Source organism: Martes martes (assembly GCF_963455335.1).
Source record: "Martes martes genome assembly, chromosome: 14".
Classification (NCBI taxonomy): Eukaryota; Metazoa; Chordata; class Mammalia; order Carnivora; family Mustelidae; genus Martes; species Martes martes.
Window position 1 is genome coordinate 40,557,846 of NC_137902.1, and position 21,669 is coordinate 40,579,514.

The 21,669-nt window shown below is 44.0% G+C and overlaps 1 protein-coding gene across 1 annotated transcript in view; it reads right to left on the minus strand.

Moving 5' to 3' along the window:
- The window catches only part of WDFY4 (WDFY family member 4), a 246,225-nt gene that overhangs the window by 160,425 nt on the left and 64,131 nt on the right, over positions 1-21,669 (minus strand). The window contains exons 19-25 of the mRNA XM_080823652.1: positions 21,116-21,294; positions 15,255-15,486; positions 13,998-14,143; positions 12,856-12,967; positions 11,954-12,144; positions 6,377-6,529; positions 190-263 (exon numbers count right to left, since the gene is read on the minus strand). Coding sequence (XP_080679778.1) covers positions 190-263; positions 6,377-6,529; positions 11,954-12,144; positions 12,856-12,967; positions 13,998-14,143; positions 15,255-15,486; positions 21,116-21,294 — 1,087 coding nt within the window. The remainder of the gene's footprint in view (positions 1-189; positions 264-6,376; positions 6,530-11,953; positions 12,145-12,855; positions 12,968-13,997; positions 14,144-15,254; positions 15,487-21,115; positions 21,295-21,669) is intronic.

Genomic DNA, 21,669 nt, shown 5'->3' on the forward strand with positions numbered 1-21,669 from the left:
CCTGCCTATCATATTTTGTTACAGCAGCCCACCTGGTCTGAGACAGACATGCTGCCTGCCAGGAACTCAGTGCTCTGGAAATGGGAGAAGGCGGTGGCTGCTGAGCCCCTAGCCTGTCCTGCCCCTCCGTTCCCCATCTCAGCATGAAGCCCTTAGTTCTAGCCCCCACCCTGCCAAAACCGGGCCTACCTTGGTGATCGAAGGATTTCTGCAAGGTGGGAAAAGAGGGAGAGCTCTAGGCTGTCCGCGGTGTTCGTCCAGAGCTGGAGACAACAAGCACACAGTGAAACCAAGACGCGTGTGAGAAGGGACTCTGGGTAGGGTATACGTGTACAGCCCTGGACCTGGTCTCCTTAGGCTTGAAACCATTAACGCCATTTAGCAGCTCAGGAGTCAGTGCAGCTCTCCCGATACCTACAACTTAGAGGCTGCCTTTCCCTGGGGAAAGCTCAGACATGGTTCCTCTCTTCCCTATCTCTGCTGCTGCCTGGTACTTCAGTGCAACTCTGGATGGGAACCAAGGACACCTGCCGTACCCTATGTCTGGCCCTCAGCCCTGCAGCCCCTCTCACCAGGTACAGCTCACCCTCACTGGAGCCTGGAAGGCAAGTGTCAGTCTTCCCAAGGTAGAGATGAGGAAACAGAGGCTGAGACAGACCCACTGAGGGACAGGTCCCTCTCACCACCAGCAAGTGGTAGGACTGGAATCAGAAGCTGAGTCTTGCCTGTCTGGTTTGATGCTACCAGACAGATGCTACCAGATGCTACCAGAGTGGTTTGTGACCACCCACCCAAGTTGTGCACGTATCACCTTCTTCAGCTCCCATCTCCGTGAAACCCCCACGACCCACTGCGAGCTGCACACCGAAGGGAATGCACTCAGATTCCTAGAGTGAACTTTATCGCTCAGGTTGTTTCCATTCACAGTGAACAAAATGCAGCTGCTGACCGTCCGGCCGGGGCAGAGTGGATGGCGTGCCTTCCTGTCTCCTGTCTGCTCCCCTTGAGGCAGCACAACTCTTTCTTATTTCCAAATCCTGACACTTCCTAGGGCCATGAATGGAGAAGGTTCTGACGTGGGATTGTAAGAGTGCATTCACAGGGCAGCTCAAAGAGCTCACACTTATAAACAAGACTGTTTCCTAGAGGCAAGAAGTGCCCTGCGAAATCCTAAAATGCTATCCTTATCTGCATGTAGTAGCTACGAAGACTGAGGCTCAGAGAGACTCGGAAACTTGCCGGGTGCCCCACAGTTTTTAACTGGCAGAGCCTGGCTTTGAAGTCTGGTCTGTCTGACCATCGAGCCCACCCTCTTGTCTCCTCACTGTGCTCTCCCCAGGCATCTCCTCCAGACGATGACCCGCAGGGTTAATAATCAACCTCACTTGAATCAAGCAGATGACGGTGGCTCCATCCTCTTACGTGAGAATGAGAGCAAAAGAGCCTCAAAGGACCCAAGTTTCTGAGGAGGCCTGTGAAGGCAGGGACCACCCCTCTCTAGTCCCCACACATGCCACACAGAGGGCACTTAATAAGGACCCACAAAATTTTTTAGAAGAGTGAATGTAAAGTAAATCAAAGTAAAATAAGTGGTTTGCTCTTAAGTAGAAGCACACTAACAGATTCCCAGATACTGTCTGGCACACACAGAGGAGGGCAGTGGCCATTTGGGAGAGCTGGTGTGGGCTGATGAGGCCCCAGTAGGGATGGGGGTAGGCAGGCATGGCACCCCAACATGCAAGTCTGTAGGAGTCTGAGAGCCTTCACACTCAGAATGTTCATTCATGAAGTCAGTCATAGAGCAAATGCTTCATCCGACTCAGTACCGGGAGATCTGAGGCAGTGAGATCGGACTGACCAATCTTGTGTGGCCCTGAGCCCTTACCTTTTCCACAGAAGTGTATTCTTGTTTCCTTTCCAGAACATTAGAACAATAAGAAGCTGCCACACCACACTGGAGGCTGCCTAGCTCTTTAGAAATTACATAATACCAAGTATCTGGAATATGGAAAACACGGATAGTGGAATCTTCTGATTATTATCCTGTGTCACATAACCTCTGTACTGAGAACTGCATCGAGATGTCTGGGTCAGATTTCTTTAAATATCAAATGGATAATATGTCAGATTTTACCTTCTCCCCACCCCTGAAACCACCTCACTCAGAATGGGCTGGCCTGTCCCTTCTTTAAGGAACCTGAAGCCTCGACCTCCTGCCCCCCACCCCTGCTTCTCACTTCCTGTCTCTCCTCTGCTTCTCAACCTCCTGGCCCTCCCCTGCTTCCCAACTTCCTGTCTCCCTCCTCCCTCTCAATTGTCTGTCCCAACCATCAAGCTTGGAACCCACCCTTTCTTTTGTAACCCACTCTTTTATCTCTAAACTGTTCCTCTCCTTGAAGAACCTGTCCCATCAATAGTGATTCTCCCACCGGCATTTTTAACCACACTTTTCTGCTGCTTCCTTCTCCTCAGCCTACAACCAGACTCAGGACCCTTAAGTCTTGAAACTTCCTCCTTTCTATTTTCTTCTCTTTTTTTCTTCTTCAAAAGTCCACTAAATGTCTCGACTCCATCCTCCTCCCTTCGCCTCACTTCTGACCCCAATACTTACATTTTTCTAGGCCTGTGAGTGACCTTCAGTTGACCTCCGAGTGACTTCCAAATTTTCCACAATCCTACAAATTGCAAAATCTACAACTTACACATCCTTGCCCTTGCTTCACTTGATAGAGGCAGACATTTGGAAAAGTTCTCTTCTTTTTGAAATTTTGTCCTCCTAATCCTTTAATTTTATTTCATTTCATTTTGTTTTACCTTGTTTTTTTTTTAAGCTTCTGGTCTTTATGGGTGGCTTGCTTGCTTAACTCCAGCATTAAAAAGCACCAGCTTACCTAAAAGTTTATTCAGGGAGGGGTGGGGTGGTGCCCATGGTCATTCCAGAAGCAAGCTGTGGTTATGGGTAATTTCTGGGCCAGGCTGCTAGTGGACATGCTTTAGAGCCAAGCTGGTGAACTTAGCCACAGCATTCTGGAAGGTACAGGGGTGTGGCCAAGGCCTGCTACTTCTTGTTTATCAGGGTGGTGAAGTCATTTATGCCTATCTCCTTTCCTCTTGTGCTCTGGGAGCCTATATTCCATACCTGGCTGGCTTCCTGCATAACCTTCTCATCCATCTTCAGACCCAGATCCAGGACCTGGTTCAATTAGCTAATATTTTATTAAGGATTTTTGTAGCTATATTTATGAATAAGATTGGCCTGTACGTTTTCATCTCCCTTCCTGTCCTTTTTTGGTTCTGCAATCAAGACTGGCTCATAAAATAAGCTGGGAGTGCTCTCTTTCCAGTTTCCTGGAGGAGTCGATAGGGCTGGAATGGCCCATTTCTTCACTGGCAGAACTTCCCTATAGACAGCCTGGGCCTGGACTTGCCTTATGGACGCTGTTTGTAAGATTTTAAACCTGTGATTCTGTTATTTGATGGTTATGGGACCATTTGGGTTTTTATTTCTTTCTGAGTGAATTTTGGAAACAAATTTTCTTGGAGATTGTTCAAAAGAGTTAAGTGTTCCCATTTATTTGCACCTAGTTGTTGATCCTATTTTCTTGTTGCCTTTCTAATCGCTCTTTCCTCTGTGGTTATGCTTCCCTTTCTTTCCTATCATTATTTAGCTGTGCCTCCTGTTTGTTTTTTCCCCCCTTAGTCAATCTCAACAGCTCTGTCTGCGTTATGAGAACTAGTTATTGGCCTTGGTGATCCTTTCTATGTTTGTTTCTTTCCTACATAAGTAATGTTCTCATCTCTTTTTCCTTCTTTCTTTCTCTGAATTTTGTTCTGTTTGTTTTCTTGTTTGGGGTTTTTGTGTTTCCATTTCTGTTTATTCATTCTAACTTCTTCATCTAAAATTCTGTTCATTAATTTTAAATGTTCTTTTTTCTAACATATATACACTGATGACTATACATTTTCCTCTAAAACTAGCTTTCAGCAGCAGCCCCCAACAGTGCTCTGTAATACACAGTGTTATACAGTGAGTTCTTTTCATTCAGTTCTTAATCACTTCTCATCTGAATGAACTTCATTAATCCTCTTTATCCCACTGTCTTTGCTAAAATTCAGGTTTCAAAATCTTCCACCTGGATTTCTGTAGCAATCTCATGACCCACTCTCCCTTGCCTTGGGCTCCTAATAGAGTCATAGGCCTAAAATAAAATTCTAACATGTCATTCTTTAGTTAACATCCTTAGGTATCAGGAATTTAGCAAAACTTAGCAATAATCTAAAAATTATCTACAAAGCCTTTATCCTAATAATTTAACTTTGATCATTTATTCAAAGGAAATAGTTTTTAAAGCAGGGGAAATATATGCACAAAACAACAAAATAACATTTATCCAAAACAACAATATGGGGGAAAATCTAAGACTTTGACAACAGAGGAATGGTGAAGAAACCAGGAACTTGCTATAAAACAGATATTATTCTGATTCAGAACAAATCTCATAAAAGTCTCATAATCTCATAAAAAACAAATGTTTTTTAAGTGTAAAGCTCTTATCTTTAACAGGCATTATTGGTGAGGGTCATTGAAGGAGTAATGATGGGAGAGTTGAAGGGCATGGCTAAAGCACTGGACTTGCTGGGAGCCTATGAGATTAAGAAAGGGTATGATGTAATGGAGGGGACCTTGAATTCTTGAATTCAAGGTCTTGAATTCAAGACCTTGAATTCAGGTCTCATAAATGCTCTTTTGGACTTTTAGTGACTTGTGTGCAGCGGGACAGCACAGGTCATAAGGGATTTCCTAGCTCTCATGTGTTTCTTGTTTTAGATACCTCCCTCGTTTACTTCCTGGCTCCATGTGTGTTTCTCATCTTCCTTTCTCAAGCCCTATTTCCTCCCCATTTTGCCTGTCCATGGACTGGCGCTGTGTCTTTGTCACTGTCTGGTTCTTAGAGTCCCAGACTTTGGGAGATGAGCTCTAGGGGGCTGTTCTCGCTTGTCTCTCCATCTCGTAATGAGATGTAGTAGTTACTCTTAACACAGGAACATTTGGAACTGGAGTTCTGAGTACGAGAGAGTACGGGTTGTGCAAGTGGCTGGCTTGGCTTATGGTTTCTCCTCCAAAGGTGTAGACTCGAGATCTTCCTAAAGTGGTCAGATGTGAGGCAGACAAGCGGGATATTAGTGTCTTTTCCTTTTCATTAAAAGTGTTTAAAAAAAAAAAAAAGAAAGAAGAAGAGTCCATAACAAATATCTTTCATGTCTGTTATGTGAGAAAAGGCGGGACTTAAAATATGTCTACACTATGATCATGACTATGATATAAAAATATATGTATATTATGCATAGAAAGTACAAAAAAGCCATGCCTTAAAAGTTGACAATGGTCATCTGGATCTCAGAAATTGGAGCTTCCACCCCCACTTTTCTGGAATTTTAAATATTCTATAATGAGCATATATCACTTTTAAATTTACAAAAATCCATTTTTAAAATCCTTCCATGGACTGCAGCAGGGACTGGCTAAGGTGTGTGTCCCATCCCGCAGCCTAGCATTTCCCGCCTGTCGTGTCTCCCTCCCCCTCCAGCTTTCTCTCTGCCTGTAACACACAACCGGGCAGGCACCCTCCAAGCAACTTGCTCTGAAATCCCCACGGCTGTTCCCATCCTTCCTGTCTGCCCATAGCACACACTCCACCCACTCTGAATGCATTCCACCTGACCCAGCCCCAGAGTCCCTAATCTACGAATCTGACTGGACTGTGCTCTCACCCCAGCCTGTCTCCAGGACATGGTCAGTGCCTAACCCCAGGGACACTCAGTACATGGTGTTTTGTGACTACAGCAATCCGGCTGAAGCTCTGTGCAATACCCCTCACCTAGCCTCAGGCCTGCCCTCAGGGTCTTTCAGTCAGCACTTTTAAGGAATATTTGTCAACAGCAAAGCACCATCCAAAGGGAGCAGGGTATATATTTTTTAAGCCTATCTATATCTATATCTATATCTATATCTATATCTATATCTATCTATGTCTCTATATATGGTATCTTCCAGTTTTAGAATCCATTCCCAGATACTATCTGATTTGACCCCCATGCCAGCCTGTGGGAGGGACGTGAGGCTTCCCATCTCACACACGAGAAGACTAGAACTCAGAGAAATTAAGACACTTGCCCAAGGCCACACAGCCCACTGATGGGCTCGTATTAATTATAAACCCAGACCTCCCCAGCTCCAAAGCTTTTGAGGTTTTCCTTCTCCCCGCCCCCATGGTTACTGAGGAAGCTGGCCTGCTGAGTTTAGAGGAAGCTCCAGACGTTCTTTACCATCACACACACCCACGCCTTCAGGGCTAATGGCCAGTCTCCAGTTTACCTCAAAATTGCAGAGGATGTGTTGAAAGACGCCAACGTTGGTGACAGCAGATGACCCAAAGCCTAGCTCTGCAGTGCCAGCAATTGAGAGGATGAGCTGAAAAATTCGATGGTTTAGGAGAGAGGTCTTTTTCCTCAGGAGAAAAGCCATTATCTGAAAAAGTTAAAACACAAAGCAATTTCCTCGTGAATGCGTCACTAGAACTCTTTCTCCTTCGCCTGCTTGTTCCCACCAGCGCCTGTCATCTGCTCAGCCTGCAAGTCCTCTGCTCTCTGCTGTTACCTCCTTCATTCCCATGTTCTCAGACGAAAAACACACCCCAACTTCTGTGGCTGCTTCCCACCAGGGTCCACTTATCTGTACTTGTGTTCGTGTGTGACTTGACCTCTCACTAGGGACCCCCTGCTTCTTCCTGAAAATCCCCCACCGTGTTTCCAGAATGCCATTCTCTCTCGGTTTCCCTCTACATTTCTTTTTTATTTATTTACTTTTTTGTTTCAGAGGTAGAGTGATTCATCAGTTGCTTATAACACGCGGTGCTCATTACATCATGTGCCCTTCCTAATGCTCGTCATCCAGTTACCCCAACCCCCACCCATCTCCTCTCCAGCAGCCCTCAGTTTGTTTCCTAGAGTTAAGAGCCTCTTATGGCTTGCCCCCCTCTCTATTTTCATTTCATTATTTTTCTTTCCCTTCCCTTATGTTCAATCATTTCTTAAATTCCACAGATGAGTGAAATCATAGGATATCTGTCTTCCTTTTACTGACTTATTTTGCTTAGCAAAATACTCTCTAACTCCATCCATGTCATTGCAAATGACAAGATTCCATTCTTTTTGATGTCTGAGTAATATTCCATTTTAAATACACACACACACACGCTTTCTCCATTCATCTGCTGTAGACATCTCGGTTCTTTCCATATTTTGATTATTGTGAACACTGCTGCTATAAACATTGGGGGGGTGCATGTGCCCCTTTGGATCACTATGTTTGTCAATCTGTTTGCAGTATGTCAAAGCTGTCATCATCAAGACAGTATGGTACTGGTACAAAAACAGACACATAGATCAGTGGAACAGAATAGAGAATCCAGAAATGGACCCTCAACTCTATGGTCAACTAAACTTTGACAAAAAGGGAAGGATATCCAATAGAAAAAAGACAGTCTCTTTAAGAAATGATGTTGGGAAAACTGCATAGCCACATGCAGAAGAATGAAAATGGACCATTTTCTTACACCATACACAAAAATAGACTCAAAACGGATGAAAGACCTAAATGTGAAATAGGAAACCATCAAAATCCTAGAGGAGAACACAGGCAGCAACCTCTTTGACCTCAGCCCCAGCAACTTCTTGCTAGACATATTTCCAAAGGCAAGGGAAACAAAGGCAAAAACGAACTATTGGAACTTCATCAAGATAAAAAGCTTTTGCATAGCAAAGGAAACAGTTGGCAAATCTAAAGGACAGCCTACAAAATGGGAGAAAATATTTGTCAATTATTATCAGATAAAGGGCTAGTGTCCAAAATCTATAAAGAACTTACCAAACTCAACACCCCCCGCAAAAAATAAAAAATCCAGTCAAGAAATGGGCAAAAATATGAACATTTCTCCAAAGAAGACATCCACATGGCCAACAGATACATGAAAAAAATGTTCCATATCACTTAGCATCTTGAAAATACAAATCAAAACCACAGTGAGATACCACCTCACACCAGTCAGAATGGCTTAAATTAACAAGTCAGGAAATGACAGATGCTGGCGAGGATGCAGAGAAGGGGGAACCCTCCTACACTGCTGGTGGGAATGCAAGCTCGTACAACCACTCTGGAAAACAGTATGGAGGTTCCTCAAAAAGTTGAAGAAAGAGCTACCCTATGACTAAGCAATTGTACTACCAGGTATTTATCCTCCTGCATTTCTTTGTGCTCTTTCTCATTTCCCTTTACCAAATCCTGCATTCATAACCATCCCATAAATGTTGCTGTGTCACCAGGAAGCCACCACATCCCCATGAGCCCAGCTGCAGCAGCATCTTACTTTAGGCTGCAACCACCCAGTGTGCCTTTCTGCTGTGCTGGGCCCAGGGAAGCCACAACATATCAGGATGGAGCCACTGGGATCCCAGGGGTCCAGACCCAACTCAGAGACTAATGAGAGGGATCCCACTTAGCCTTATGTCTCTGTTGACCTCAGTCACACAAAATTCAGGTTGCCTACCCATCTACTGGTACCTGGGTTCTCACCCATCTTATCCACCACTCAATTCCCTAAGCCTGGATCTGACACCATCCAGCCATTCACCCTGTCCTCCCAGATATCCTCTCCAATGTGCTATTGGGAAGCCTTGCTTGCTGGTATAAACTGCATGTTTGTGTCCTCCCCAAATTCATGTGTTGAAACCCTATCCCCCAATGCAGTGTTATTTGGAAATGCGTCCTTTGGGAGATAGTTAGAGTTAGAGGGGGTCATGAGGGTGGAGATTCATGATGGGATTAATGCCCTTGTAAGAGTCACAAGAGAGCTTGATCCCTCCCTCTGATCTCTGTCATGTGAGGATACAATGAGAAATTGGCCATCTGCAATCCAGAAGAGGGCCCTCATCCAACCTGGCCATGGTGGCACTCTGATCTTAGACTTCCCAGCCTCCAGAACTGTGAGAAATAACTTTCTGTTGTTTACAAGCCACCCAGTCTGTGGTATTCTGTTAAAGCAGCGCAACTGCCTAAGATGACCCGTGATCAGTGAATACTCATTATCTTTCCAGACTGCTCCAGTCACTTCTTAGCTATATCTGAAATCTGACCATTCCCCACTTCCTGATCCAGACATAATTAGGATGGCTGAAAGTTGCTTGAGAAAAATTGCACATGCAGGCTGACTGGTTTCACTTTGCAGTAATAGTGTCAAATGCCAAAGTAGTCCCCATTTGGTCTGGTGGTCCAACTCTGTTTTTCTAGTAAGCCTGTTTTCTTCATCTTAAAGATGGGGCTTTCATCTCTTCTCCTCTCTCCCCGACCTCCTTTTGCCTCCACCACCCCACTTCACACTCCGCTGAGAAGACAGAACCCATCAGACATGAACGCTCTCATCTTCCCATACCAGATCCACTGATGCCTACTTGCACTCCTTCCTGTCCTAAGCAGGGTCTCCATCCACGTGGCCCCTGGAACACACCCCTCACCTTCTCGAGGAAATGGCCCAGCGGAAGAGCTTTTCTCTCTTTCTCCTGTTACTTCTCCCCACTAACAAAAATGCTCTAATATTTCTCATCTTTAGAACCCTCCCAGGACACCTGGGTGGCTCAGTCAGTTAAGCATCTGCCTTCAGCTCAGGTCATGATTCCAGAGTCCTGGGATCAAGTTCCGTATCAGGACTCATCCATATCCCTGCTGCCTAGCTCTTAAGAGATACTCGGTCAACATGAACTGAGTAAATAGATTCCATGCATGGGCCACTCCTTGTCTCTACCATCTCTTTCTTCCTGAAAAACTCAAGCAACACAGTCCCACATGTGATGTTGGCCAACTTTGTAACCATTATCTGTAACCACATTTTCTGTAGCCACCTTTGTAGCCACCTCTATAGCACATTATCTTTCTCAGGGCACTCTGCTTAGGCCAAGAAAACATTCACTGAGAATTCATAGTGCCCCAGGCCTTACATTTAGTGGTGGGGAGGCCACAGTGAGCATGAGTGAGAGTTCCAGATCTCCATGAGCCTGGAGTTTCTGGGAAGATGGCTGGAGAACACCCAAGTCACAGAGAGCATGGTAGTTCTCGAAGAGAACCTCAGACACTTACTGCATTCAATGTATCTTAAAATTATCTTTGTATTTGTCTTATTTTATCCTTCTAGGTAAACCCCAAGAACAGGAGGTGCTATGTACCTTTTTGGAAATGCTCACAATAATGGCCCAAATGCCTAGTCACAGCAGATCTGCATGTGCTGAAGTACAACACATCCCACTACAGCTGCTTTTAACAACATGATTCAGATAAAATTTTAATATCCCCAAAGCCCCAATTCTTGAGTTTTAACATAAACCAGACACACCCATTCACTAATTACTAAAATATTTACTGAGTATCTGTTTGGTGTCAATAATATACTGGCAAAGAATAAGGAAACTCCCATGCCTTTAGACAATTACAGTCCCGTAGAGATGAGCAGAGGCATAATTACAGCACTGGGTAAGAGCCTGAGACCGGGCACATGCGCAGTACCAAGGACAGCCAGGAGACAGCCGCACACTCAGCTCAGGGCTTAGAAGAGAGATCCCCTTTGCCATTGGAACTTGACCTGAGGAAGAGAGGGAGGCGGTGCTCCAAGCCGAGGACACAGGTACACAAAGTAATATGAGGTGGTTAGCAATCCATGACCATGCAGGATTCAGGGAGGAAGTTTCACTGGCTGGGCAGGAAATGGGGCTAAATGGGGCTGGAAGGACAGGTTGGCAGCCAGTTTTTAAAGGCCTTTGGAATCCAGTATAAGGAGTCTGGGATATTCTACCAGTGACTGGGTACCTTTGAAGGGTGTGCACAGGAAAGAAGCATCATCAAGTCTGTAATGTAGAACTATGGCTGGTATCAATGTGATTGAAGGGAGAAGCAGAGGGAATGGGCCACCGTCCAGCTGGGGCAGCAGTCTAGGCAAGAGGATGTGTGCCTGAGAAGCTTTCTTCTTCTCAGACCCTGACTTGGGGGCGAAAGAGACAGGAAGGCTTTCTCTTAGCTCCTGCTGTACCCAGGAGGAACCACCATGGCCTTTGCACCCCAGTGACATTGTCTAGACTTTGACACTAGTCCTGCCCTTCATGATTTCCTTCCAGCCATGCAGGAAGGTACTCAAGGGCAGTGGACGTGTCTCGGGTGACCTCACAAATAGCAAACAGCACTAACAATCACAGTTACTCTGAGCAGGTACTCTTCTGAACACTCGGCATGTATGAACTCACTTAATCATCATAGCCCTACAAAACAAGTGCCGTTATTATTCCCATTTTACATATAGGGGAACTGAGGCTCAAAGACAGTAAGAAATAGAGATGGCTGGCCCTTATAGAGCCCTTATTCTGCACAGCCATAATACTCAGCCCTCCACTTGAATTAAATGATCTAGTGCTTACGACAACTCCATGACACAGGACAGGAGATTGCCCGTATCATATTATCAAGGAAACTGAGGCAGCGAGGGTAAGTAACTCATGTAAGGTTAGTAACTCATGTAAGGTTACATAGCAAGTTTGAGGAAGAGGCAAGATTCAAACCTAGCACCCTGGTTCCTCCACCCAGGCTGCTAGCCATCATGTCAGGTACAAAGCAGGTGACAGATGATTCCTGAATTGAGTGAAAGGTACCGGTATACAAGTGAGCACCCCCATTCTGATCAGAGTCCCACTCTGCCTGGCCATCCCCTGGCCCTCCACTGTGGTGACACTGGCTTCAAGACCCTTCCCTTGGTTTCCCTTCTCCAGAAGTTACCCTGGAGGGAAAGTCCCCTAGGGCCAGTGAAGCTTTTCCCTGCTCCTCAGGGAGTTACAAGCTCAGAGGGGAGGGTGGGATTACCTGGTACCCACAGATGTGCTGCATTAGGCGATCGCACATGACATTGCTGGTCAGGACAGAGTGCAGGACTTTCACGGCCGCGTACATGGTGTGGTCATCTGTCGCTAAGGAAATGAGGCCCAGGAGGATGGTGGGCCCGCCAATGAAGTCCAGGCTGCTGGCTGCCGGGATGGAGTGGAACACCCTTACACCTGTGTGAGACAAAGGGAAATTCCATCAATACATCATAGCTTCAGGGCAATGGCAAGTCCCCTGGAATCCTGCAAGGACATAAGAGCTGCCAGTGCCACCATCCATCCAGAGTAGAGGCACCTGTGCACTTAGGGCAGGCTGGGAGAAGGAGGAAGGATGGAGGTTTGAAAGTCTCAGCACCCTGAAAAATCCTGTATTGAGTTCTTCCTGGCTCACCAAAAGGCTGAAACAGCCCAAAGGATTTCAGATCATTGCCTTTGTCTCCATCCAGACTGCTGGGAGAGCCACAAGCTCTCTGGGCCTTGGGACACTGGTTGCAACAACCCCAAGCTCTTGTCTGTGCTCTAGATCCTGCAAGATTGGACCTTGTACCAACACCCTGCTCTGCTCTTGCCCAGCTGCATGACAAGCAGCAGTCAGTGGCTATTTTTACCCAAATAACCACAACCATTGCCTCTGTCAAAGGGCCCCCCACTGCCCCATACCCACTCGACAGGCCCCATTAGACATAGATGCCAGCCTGGTTAGTAGCTGAGTTCACTGGCAACTGGCAGATGCGGCAAGGTGAACTGATCTCCGTGCAGCGTGGCAGACTAACTCGCCAACTCTCACCCTCGCTGGGAAGCTGCTTAGAGGTCCAGGCTGCACAAGCAATGACAGCCACATGCCCATCTTCCCAAACAGTAGTAAAAGGGCAAGACCTCACCTACCTAAATGGCCCACAGCCACAGCGCCAATGGTTCGGAGAGAACCCGAGAGGTGGCCAGCACAATTTCTTAGCAAGAACACAGGTGTGGCATTGTCACGGGATGAAATGTTCATCTAGAGAAATGAGCAACAATCAGTCCTAAGGAATCTTCTGGAATGGAAGAGCTTTTATTCATAAGGTCCTGGAGGGCAGGCACCCCAAGGCCTGGTCCAGTGTTGGCACTCAGTAAGAGAAAGTCAGTGAATAAATAATAAGTGAACCAATGTCAGGGAGACTGACGTCAAAATTTGGGTTCCCATGCCCCACCTCCCAGGCTGTGGCTGAGTCACGCGGGAGCAGCTCTGGTGGTGCAGTCATGCCACAGATGTCCCACAGGTCACAGTGAAGAGCTAATAAGGGGGAGGTGGACCCAAGAACATGTGGAGATGGGACGGTGCCACGAAAACCAGGCTGCCTCCTTCCCGGTCCAGGCTGTCCAGACTCTGCCAGGCCTGGCCTCACTGGTCTCGAAGGGCTAGGCAGACGAGAGTCTGGAGTACTCTGTGGGTAAAGGCACAGCTGAGGTGCTCAACAAGACCTCATCCCTTATATACTGAGCCTCTTCAGTAAAGGGACGTGGCCCTCTGTCTGTGAGGATGGAGAGAATGTAAACAAATCAGCCCAAATTCTTCAGCGTGAAGCAAAAGACCGCACTCTGCAGGAGTTAGGAAATACTTCATCTACTGGCAGCTTCCTCTACAAAGATGTCTGCTTGCTGTTTGCAAGTTGGCTGTTTAAAATAAGCATGGCAACTCACAGAACATTTTGCAGGGCTGGGGAGTCAGTAGCATCCAGAACAGAGAAGCTCAAATGTGTTTTCAGTGTCACAAAGGTTTTTCAAATTCCATTTGTTCCTGTTCTCCAGTGAAGAATACAGCGCACCTGCTCTCTCTTCTGAGCATTCCAAATAAAAGCTTTAGTCCCAGGAGACCCGAATGGGTGACAGGGCATGTGTTATTTTAACAAATGAAATGGGCAGCACGCCTGTGTGACTCTGTCGGCGCGTGCATGTTTATGAGTTTGTGTCCACTTAAGCACTGAAAGCTGAAGCAAGCTATGAGATCATGATTCCAAAAGGGGGCAACAAGAAGGCAGAAGTCGTACCTCTTTGGCAATCAGGCGGCTGTCCACCTCACTGTAAGTGTTTCTGATGTCTGTAACACTGGTGGTGGAGGAGCTGGCTAAGTGAAGACCAAAGGAAACCTTTTCCTCCGCAACGAGGGGCGTCGCTTCTATATCAGGGTCCACTCCTAGAACAACACAGCTTTGATCATCTCTACTGTCTCTACAGAAGAGAAAGTACGAGCTCAGTAAAATAAATAGCTTTGGCTATATGGTGAAGCTACCACTGAGAGGCTGTCTTATGTTGTTAGAGTGTATGTTTATGTCACATGTTTGCCCCTGTTGTTCTCTGACACTTACAGGAAACTGTGGATAAATCTCATGGGATTAACCCTACTACAAAATAAGGGCACCCGAGGTGTGAAATTACTAACCCTTGAAGCATCTACCAAAGAGATGATATAACCTCATCCTCCAAAACCAAAATGCTAAGTGATAAGAAAGCTGACTTAAAAAGAGAGAGAGAGAGAGAGAGAGAGAGAGAGACTAGGCTGAAAGCCCTAATATTTTCAATGAACTATATGCCATGGTGAACATTACACTTGGAATGAGCACCCTGGTCCCTGGGTCAAAGAAAGCCATGTGTGCTAGTGGAACTGCATGGCCTGAATAGGCAGTGGGCAAAATTTTGGCTCTAGACTTGACCTCATCGCATGGCTCTGGCCAGTGCCATCTGCCAGAGGAAATGGAAGCTTGAAGAAGACATGGGGCCCGGAGACAGAAAAACTCTACAGTGCTCAATTGCCCTTCCCTATGCACAAGGCTTCTTCTGTACATAAATTCATTCATCATTCTTCCCAGATGGGAGCTGACCCCCTTGACTTGATAGAGCACAGAGAGCAGCACTCCCTACTTGAACAGCCAGCAATCAATAATGGAAATGTGGATGTTTGTCTGCCTGTTTAATAATTGAATACAACAGTATACTTTAGTTAAAAAGCTTCTTCATTAAAAGGAATGTAACTTATTTATCGCATTCTCCTCTCTCTTTCTTCGCTGATGGTATTACCCACCCATTCTCCTCCATTATGGGCTTTGGAGTTGAAATCTAAAGGATATTGTCATTTCCTTTTCTGTGACATTTTCTGTTGGGTTGTAAATTTATAATGATCCAATTACAGAGGTCTTCCCTAATGACTGACCTATACTGAGTTTATTCTTTATAAATACGCTATAAATAACTAGATGTCCATTTAAAAAAATATCAGTGAGATCATTATAAATCAAAACACTCTATACCTTGAGCATGTACAGCTTGGAAGTTACCACAGTATCTTGGGCCAAGTTTGTTAATAACTTCCAGAGTGTCCACTGAGATGGCTTCTTCAAAGAGATATGTAGGCCCAAGACGCCATATTAATGATGACTTTTGTTTCCAAAGTCGAGGGGTAGCAATATATCCATAAACATCTACAAATGAAGATGGATCCATTGAAAGGAAAGGCCCCGGTAAGGCCTGAATATACAACATCTGTTAAAATTAAAAGGATGGGGGTAGGGGGAAAGAGAGAGATTTAACCTCGGAATTAATCAAATAAACACTCATGGATATAAAATGATATACCTTACACTCTAAAAGTAAAAGCTCATTTCATCTACAAACATTAAAAAGCTCCCTCTCAAAGCTGAGAAACAATGCAGGAAAGCAGTTTACAAAATGTTGGTGGGAGTAAAAAACTGACACTGTGTCTTTGGAAACAAATTTGACAAGGAATATTAAGAGCCACTAAAATGTTTATCTTTTCTGTTCCAGTCATTCCATTGAGAATCTAAATGTCCAGTATTTGCACACCCATTAAGTTTTATGTCCTAAATAATTACAGACATATCCAAATAGAAAGGAAGAAATAAAATCATTTCTATTTGCAAATAATATGTCCATGTGGAAAATTCCAAAGAATCTACAAAAAAAAAGGAAAAATGCCTAGGACTAATAAGTGAGTTCAGCAAGGTCACAGGATACATTATCAACATACAAAAATCAATCACATTCTACAGGATAACAATGAACATGCAGAAACCAAGATTAAAAACACTATCATTTACAATCACTCAAAAGAAAATGAAATATTTAAATGAAAAGTGTATGAAATCTATATACTAAAAATTCAAAAATGTCAATAAAAGAAATGAAAGAAGACCTGAATAAATGGAGAGGCAAACCATGTTCATGGATAGGAAAACTCAATATAGTAAAGATGTTATTTCTCCCAAAAATGATTAGGTTAATGCAGTTCTTATAAAAATATCTAAGGCTTTTGTAAACACACACAAGCTAATTCTAACATTTATATTTGAAGGTACAAGCCCTAGAATAACTTAAACAAAGAGATTAATTTTTCTTTTTCAAAAAATAAGAGTGATTTTGATTATCTTTTTTTTTGAAAGAGAAGAATTAAGTGGGAGGCACCATTCTAATCAATATTATTACATAGTTTATTACATAGCTACAATAATTAAGATAGTGTGGTATTAGTAGGGGGTATAATCACATAGATCAGTAGAACAGACTATAGAATCTGGAAATAAATTCATACAAATGTGCCCAACTGATTTTTGATGGAGGTTCAAAAGCAGTTCAGTGTAGGAATGATAGCCTTTCTAACCAATGTTGTGGGAACAGCTGGACATCCCATGGGCAAAAAAATGAACTTCAACCTAAACTTCACACCTCCTATAAAAGTTAATTCATAAGAGATAACAAATTTAAATATAAATCTAGAAAACTTTTAGAAAAAACACAGAAGAAAATCTTTAGGATCTAGGGTTAGGCAAAGAGTTCTTAGAGTCAACACCAAAAGCTTAAGTCATAAGAGGGAAATCTGATGAATTATACTTCATCAAAATAAAAGCTTTTGCCCTCCAAACTCCTATGGGAAAGAAGATGGAACACAAGCTACTGACTATGAGACATTCTTTGGCAAATCACACAACAAAGGACTAGTATATAGAATATATAGAAAACCCCTTAAAACTCAAGAAGAAAAACAATCCAATTAGAAAATAGCCACAAGATATGAACAGACATCACTTAAGAGGATATACAGATGTCAAATAAGAAGATTTTTAATCTCATCTGCCATTAAAGAAATGCAAATGAAAAACACAACGAGCTATCACTACACACCTATCAGAATGGCTAATACGAAAAATAGTGACCACACCAAATACAGAGAAATGGGATCACTCATCTGTTGCTGATGGGAAGTGTAAAATGGCACAGTCAATCTGGGAAAATGATTTGGCTGTTTCTTATAAAACTAAATATACAATCACCATATGACCCAGCAATTGAACTCTTAGGCATTTATCCCAGAGAAATATGGACTTAAGTTCACATAAAAACTTGTACACAAACGTTCATAGCAAAACAAAGAAGATAAAAAATGAAAAAGGGAAAAAAAATGTTCAAAGCAGCTTTATCTGTAATATCCCAAAACTGAAAACAGCCCAAATGTCCTTCAGTCAGTGAATGGTTAACATGTACATCCATATCATGGAATACTACTCAGTGATAAAAAGGAATTAAATATTGTTGCACAGCAACAATTTGGATGAATTTTCAGAGAATTATGTTGATCGAAAATCCAATCCTAAAAGATCATATACTGTACAGTTTCATATATACCACATCCTTGAAATGACAACATTTTAGATTCTTGGTTGCCAAGGTTAGGGACAGGGATAAGGGAGGCAGGTGTGAGTGAGTGGGAGTGGCTGTATTTTAATTTTTATAAAAGGGCAACACAAGGGACACAAGGGAGCATTGTAGTGACATAAACATTCTGAATCTTGACAGAAGTCACGGACATTGGAACCTACACATGTGATAAAATTGTGTGGAACACATACACATATACAAAAGTACAAGTAAAACTGGGAAATCTGAGCAAATCAGCAGATTGTATCAATATCAATATTTTGGTTATGAAATGTTTCTACAGTTTTTTAAGATGCCGCCATTGGGGAGAAACTGGGTAAAAGGTACACAGGATTTCTTGTTATTATTTCTTATAACTACATGGTAGCCTATAATATCTCAATAAAAATTTCAATAAAGTAAAAGAAAACTAGTTAACAGAGTATCACAAATTTTAAAATGATAATTTCAAAGTTTACGCAGGTAAAAATATTTTAACCACTAGTAAAAATTAACTAAGTAATATATAATATTTTCTATGCAATAAAGTCACAGCTATTTTTCTAAAGGGAAAAAACTAAAAGAAACTACAAAATATGGTAAGACAGAAGGAATATAGGCATTCTTTCTTCTTTTCAATATTTTTCAGGTATTTCAAAATGTGTTTATATAATTTTTATAATGACTATAAAATCACTATATACACATTTATGTATATAAATACATATTTTTCAAATGAGGGGTCATACAATTTCAGAAATAGTCTTTTTCTCTCTACCAATTAAATGAGATTTTCAAACAAGAACAAACCAAGCTTTCAGTCACCAGACCTGCCTAGAGTGGGTCCACTGTGCTCTCTCCTCCTCTCTCCTCATGCCAAGCAGGGACTTCTCTCTCTCCCACACTGAAGCTCTGCCCCACCCCTACAATCCAGCTTGTCTTTTTCCCCAAATTCCTACTGCCTTTACTCACTGCACCATCTGCACTGATTTACAAACATAAGATGTCTCAAATTTCTCCCACATCATTTTGCTCAATTCAGGCTGTTGAACTACTCCCCACCTTTCAAAATTTAACGTATCTTCCCTTGGAAATTAAAATAAAGGCTCTAACATTAGAGAACCATCGTTAAGCTGGGTCATCCATAACCTAAGCTCTCCCATCTTGTTCTTGCTCAGCAGATGTCTGCCTCTAAACACAGGCCTTCACATTTATTCCAATTAAATTTCACTTGCTGATCCTGAACCAACTTGAGATCATCTTGGAAAAGTCAACTCTGTCTGACTCCACTCTTGGTCATTCCCCACAGCATATTTTGGCATATTCCTGTGGGCCCACACCACTGCCAACCTCCTGCTGACTAACTCTGGCTTAGCTGGTCCCATGAGGTCAGTTCTTCATCCATGGACCAATTCCCTCAACTATGCTATCATCCAGTCCGTCTTACTCCTTGTGGCTATAAATTCAATGCAATTCACTGAATACTTATCGCACGCTTACTGTGTGCCAGCCCCTGTGCTAGGCGCGAGCAAGGTCCACACATCAACAGGACTTGTTTCTTAGCCTCCAAGTCCATGAACCATTTCACAGAATACCAACCTATTCTGGAAGACAAAACAAGAATACTAACATGTTTTGCAAAAGAAGAAAAAAACAAACCCACTCTGTAATCATGCCTGAACAGATAATAACAAAGACACTGTGCAACCACAAAAGTAACCACAGTTCCATCCTGGCTAACATGAGCGATACTGCTTTTTTCTCCAATGACAACTCTAACCTGCTCCATACCTCCTACTTCCTGGATAAGAGTTCTGAACATACGCAGACATCAAAGTCCCTCTTTCTGACAGCACACAATTGAGAACAGACCAACCTCCACTTCTTTGAACCCTTCCCCAAATCACCTAAAATAAGCTCTAATCCTATCTAAATTCCTCCCAAGTCTTTGTTACCCCCATGAAATAGAGTGTCCTTCTACAACAAGCTTAATAAATCTAATTCTTGTTTTGTACTATATGCACACTCTTGGAGGTATTTGGCTGGTGGGCATGGACAATTCCCAGCATCTGAAACAGTACCTAACAAAGAAGGGTGCTCCAAAATACTTAATGAGGGAAGGAAGGAAGGAAGGAAGGAAGGGGAAGGGAAGAATGGCTAGTATCATCAATGATTTGAGAAAAGAATTAACTTCATGCTTTGGAAGACCTATTTTTGTTATGCTCCTGCTGAATCTTTCTGGTTACCACTGCCCTTTTTTTGATAAGATAATTATACTAGAAGATAGCACTGAATTCATCTTTAGGTGTTATATCAAACTTAGGTTGTTCTAACCTAATGATTCTCAACATGGGGTGATTTTGTCCCATAGGGAGCGTTTGGAAATATCTGGAGACATTTTTGGTAGTCACAACTGCGGTGGGGGGGAAGAGAGAGAGAGATGCTTTGGCATCTAGGGAAGCCACAGATGCTGCTAAATATCCTACTACATAGAGAATGGACCCCTACAACAAAGAATTATCAAGCCTCAAATGTCAAACCATCGAAATGAGAAACACTATTAATCTAAGGTTCTCCATTCTGGCTAAATATTAGAACCAGCTGAGAAACTCTGAAAAGATTACCAAATTATGCTGCATACAGAGACCCTGTTAAGACTGCCCTTAGGAGCAGCCTGCTCAGTAGAACTTTAAAAATACTTTCCAGGTGATTCTAGAATGCAGCCTAGGTTGAGCTGCTCTCTCAGAAACCTGGATGAAATTCTGGTTTCACCTGCCTTCTGGTGTCTTCTGGGCCCTTCTCACTCTGGCTTCCCTGGGGAGCTCTACCAGTGGCTGCCAGGGCACACCTGCCATGTCCCTCATCTCCCAGCTTCCTCTCCCCTTTGTGTCAGGGCGGCAGGTGACTCTAAATGGCAGTGATGAGACACCTCTCCAGCTACGTGTTCACATTCCATTGCCTTCTCTAAGCAGGGAACCATCTTTTCCTCGTCATTTTTGCTGTAAATCTGGTAAGAGGTGTTGGTGTCCTTGCAAGCCCTAGGGCCTGGCTTCTAAGTGCAGGGTGCAGACAGTCATAACAGATTCACCAGGAAGCTTCTTCGAAAAGTAAAACCTCAGACCCTGCATAGGCCTTCCCGGGAAATCCACAATTCGAACTGTGAAAAGCCTCGTTTGCTCTGGGACTTTATAGGCTCTTATGACTACTCTTATTTCCATGTTTCATCTTCTGCTCTGCTTGTGTGGCTTTCATTCCAGTTTCTGAAGGATTTTTGCTTTCTTGGGTTTTGGGTTTTCTTCATGTTTGAGCTCAGCCAAGCGTTCTGGGCAGCAAGGGGGAGTTTCGTTAGACACCAAGTCCACTGCCAAATGAGACCGAGGAGCGGAAGGGAGACTGCTCCAGGTGGCGCAGCCAGAAGGCATCGCGGTGGGGCAAGCGGAGCTCAGGGCAGCTAGCTCACCTTGGCCGAGCCGGTGATCTGTCCATCCAGATAGGTGGAAACGGTGCAATTCCTTTTCATTTCCTTGGTGACAACCACAGCCAGGTGGTGCCACTGACCGCAGGCCAGCAGCTGGCCACACCTGACCCGCAGCTGGCGGCCGGCGGAAGGCTCGGGATCATCCTCGGGCTCCATGATGTCTGCAAGAGAATACGGGCATCACGCCTGGCACGCAGCATCACGCCGCCGCACCCCGGGAGAATGGGCCTCGTGCCGAGGAGCCATGGCCCAAACAAGTGCAACCGCAGCCATCGTTGCTTGAGGCCTTGCTCTGTGCCAGATGCTGGTTTAAGAACGGTTACAAATGTCACTTCATTTCATTTTCACAGCCCCCCTGTGAGGTAGGTGCTATCACAATCCCCACTTAGCCTCCTGAGGCACAAACGGGTTCTGAAACTTGCCCGGGGTCGTGCAGCAGGACTCAAACCCCGGAGTCGGGCTTCGGGGTTGACCCCACATGGACCGCCTCTGTAGCGGTGCACATCTGTCCTCGAGTCCTAAGGAGGGGGAGGGGG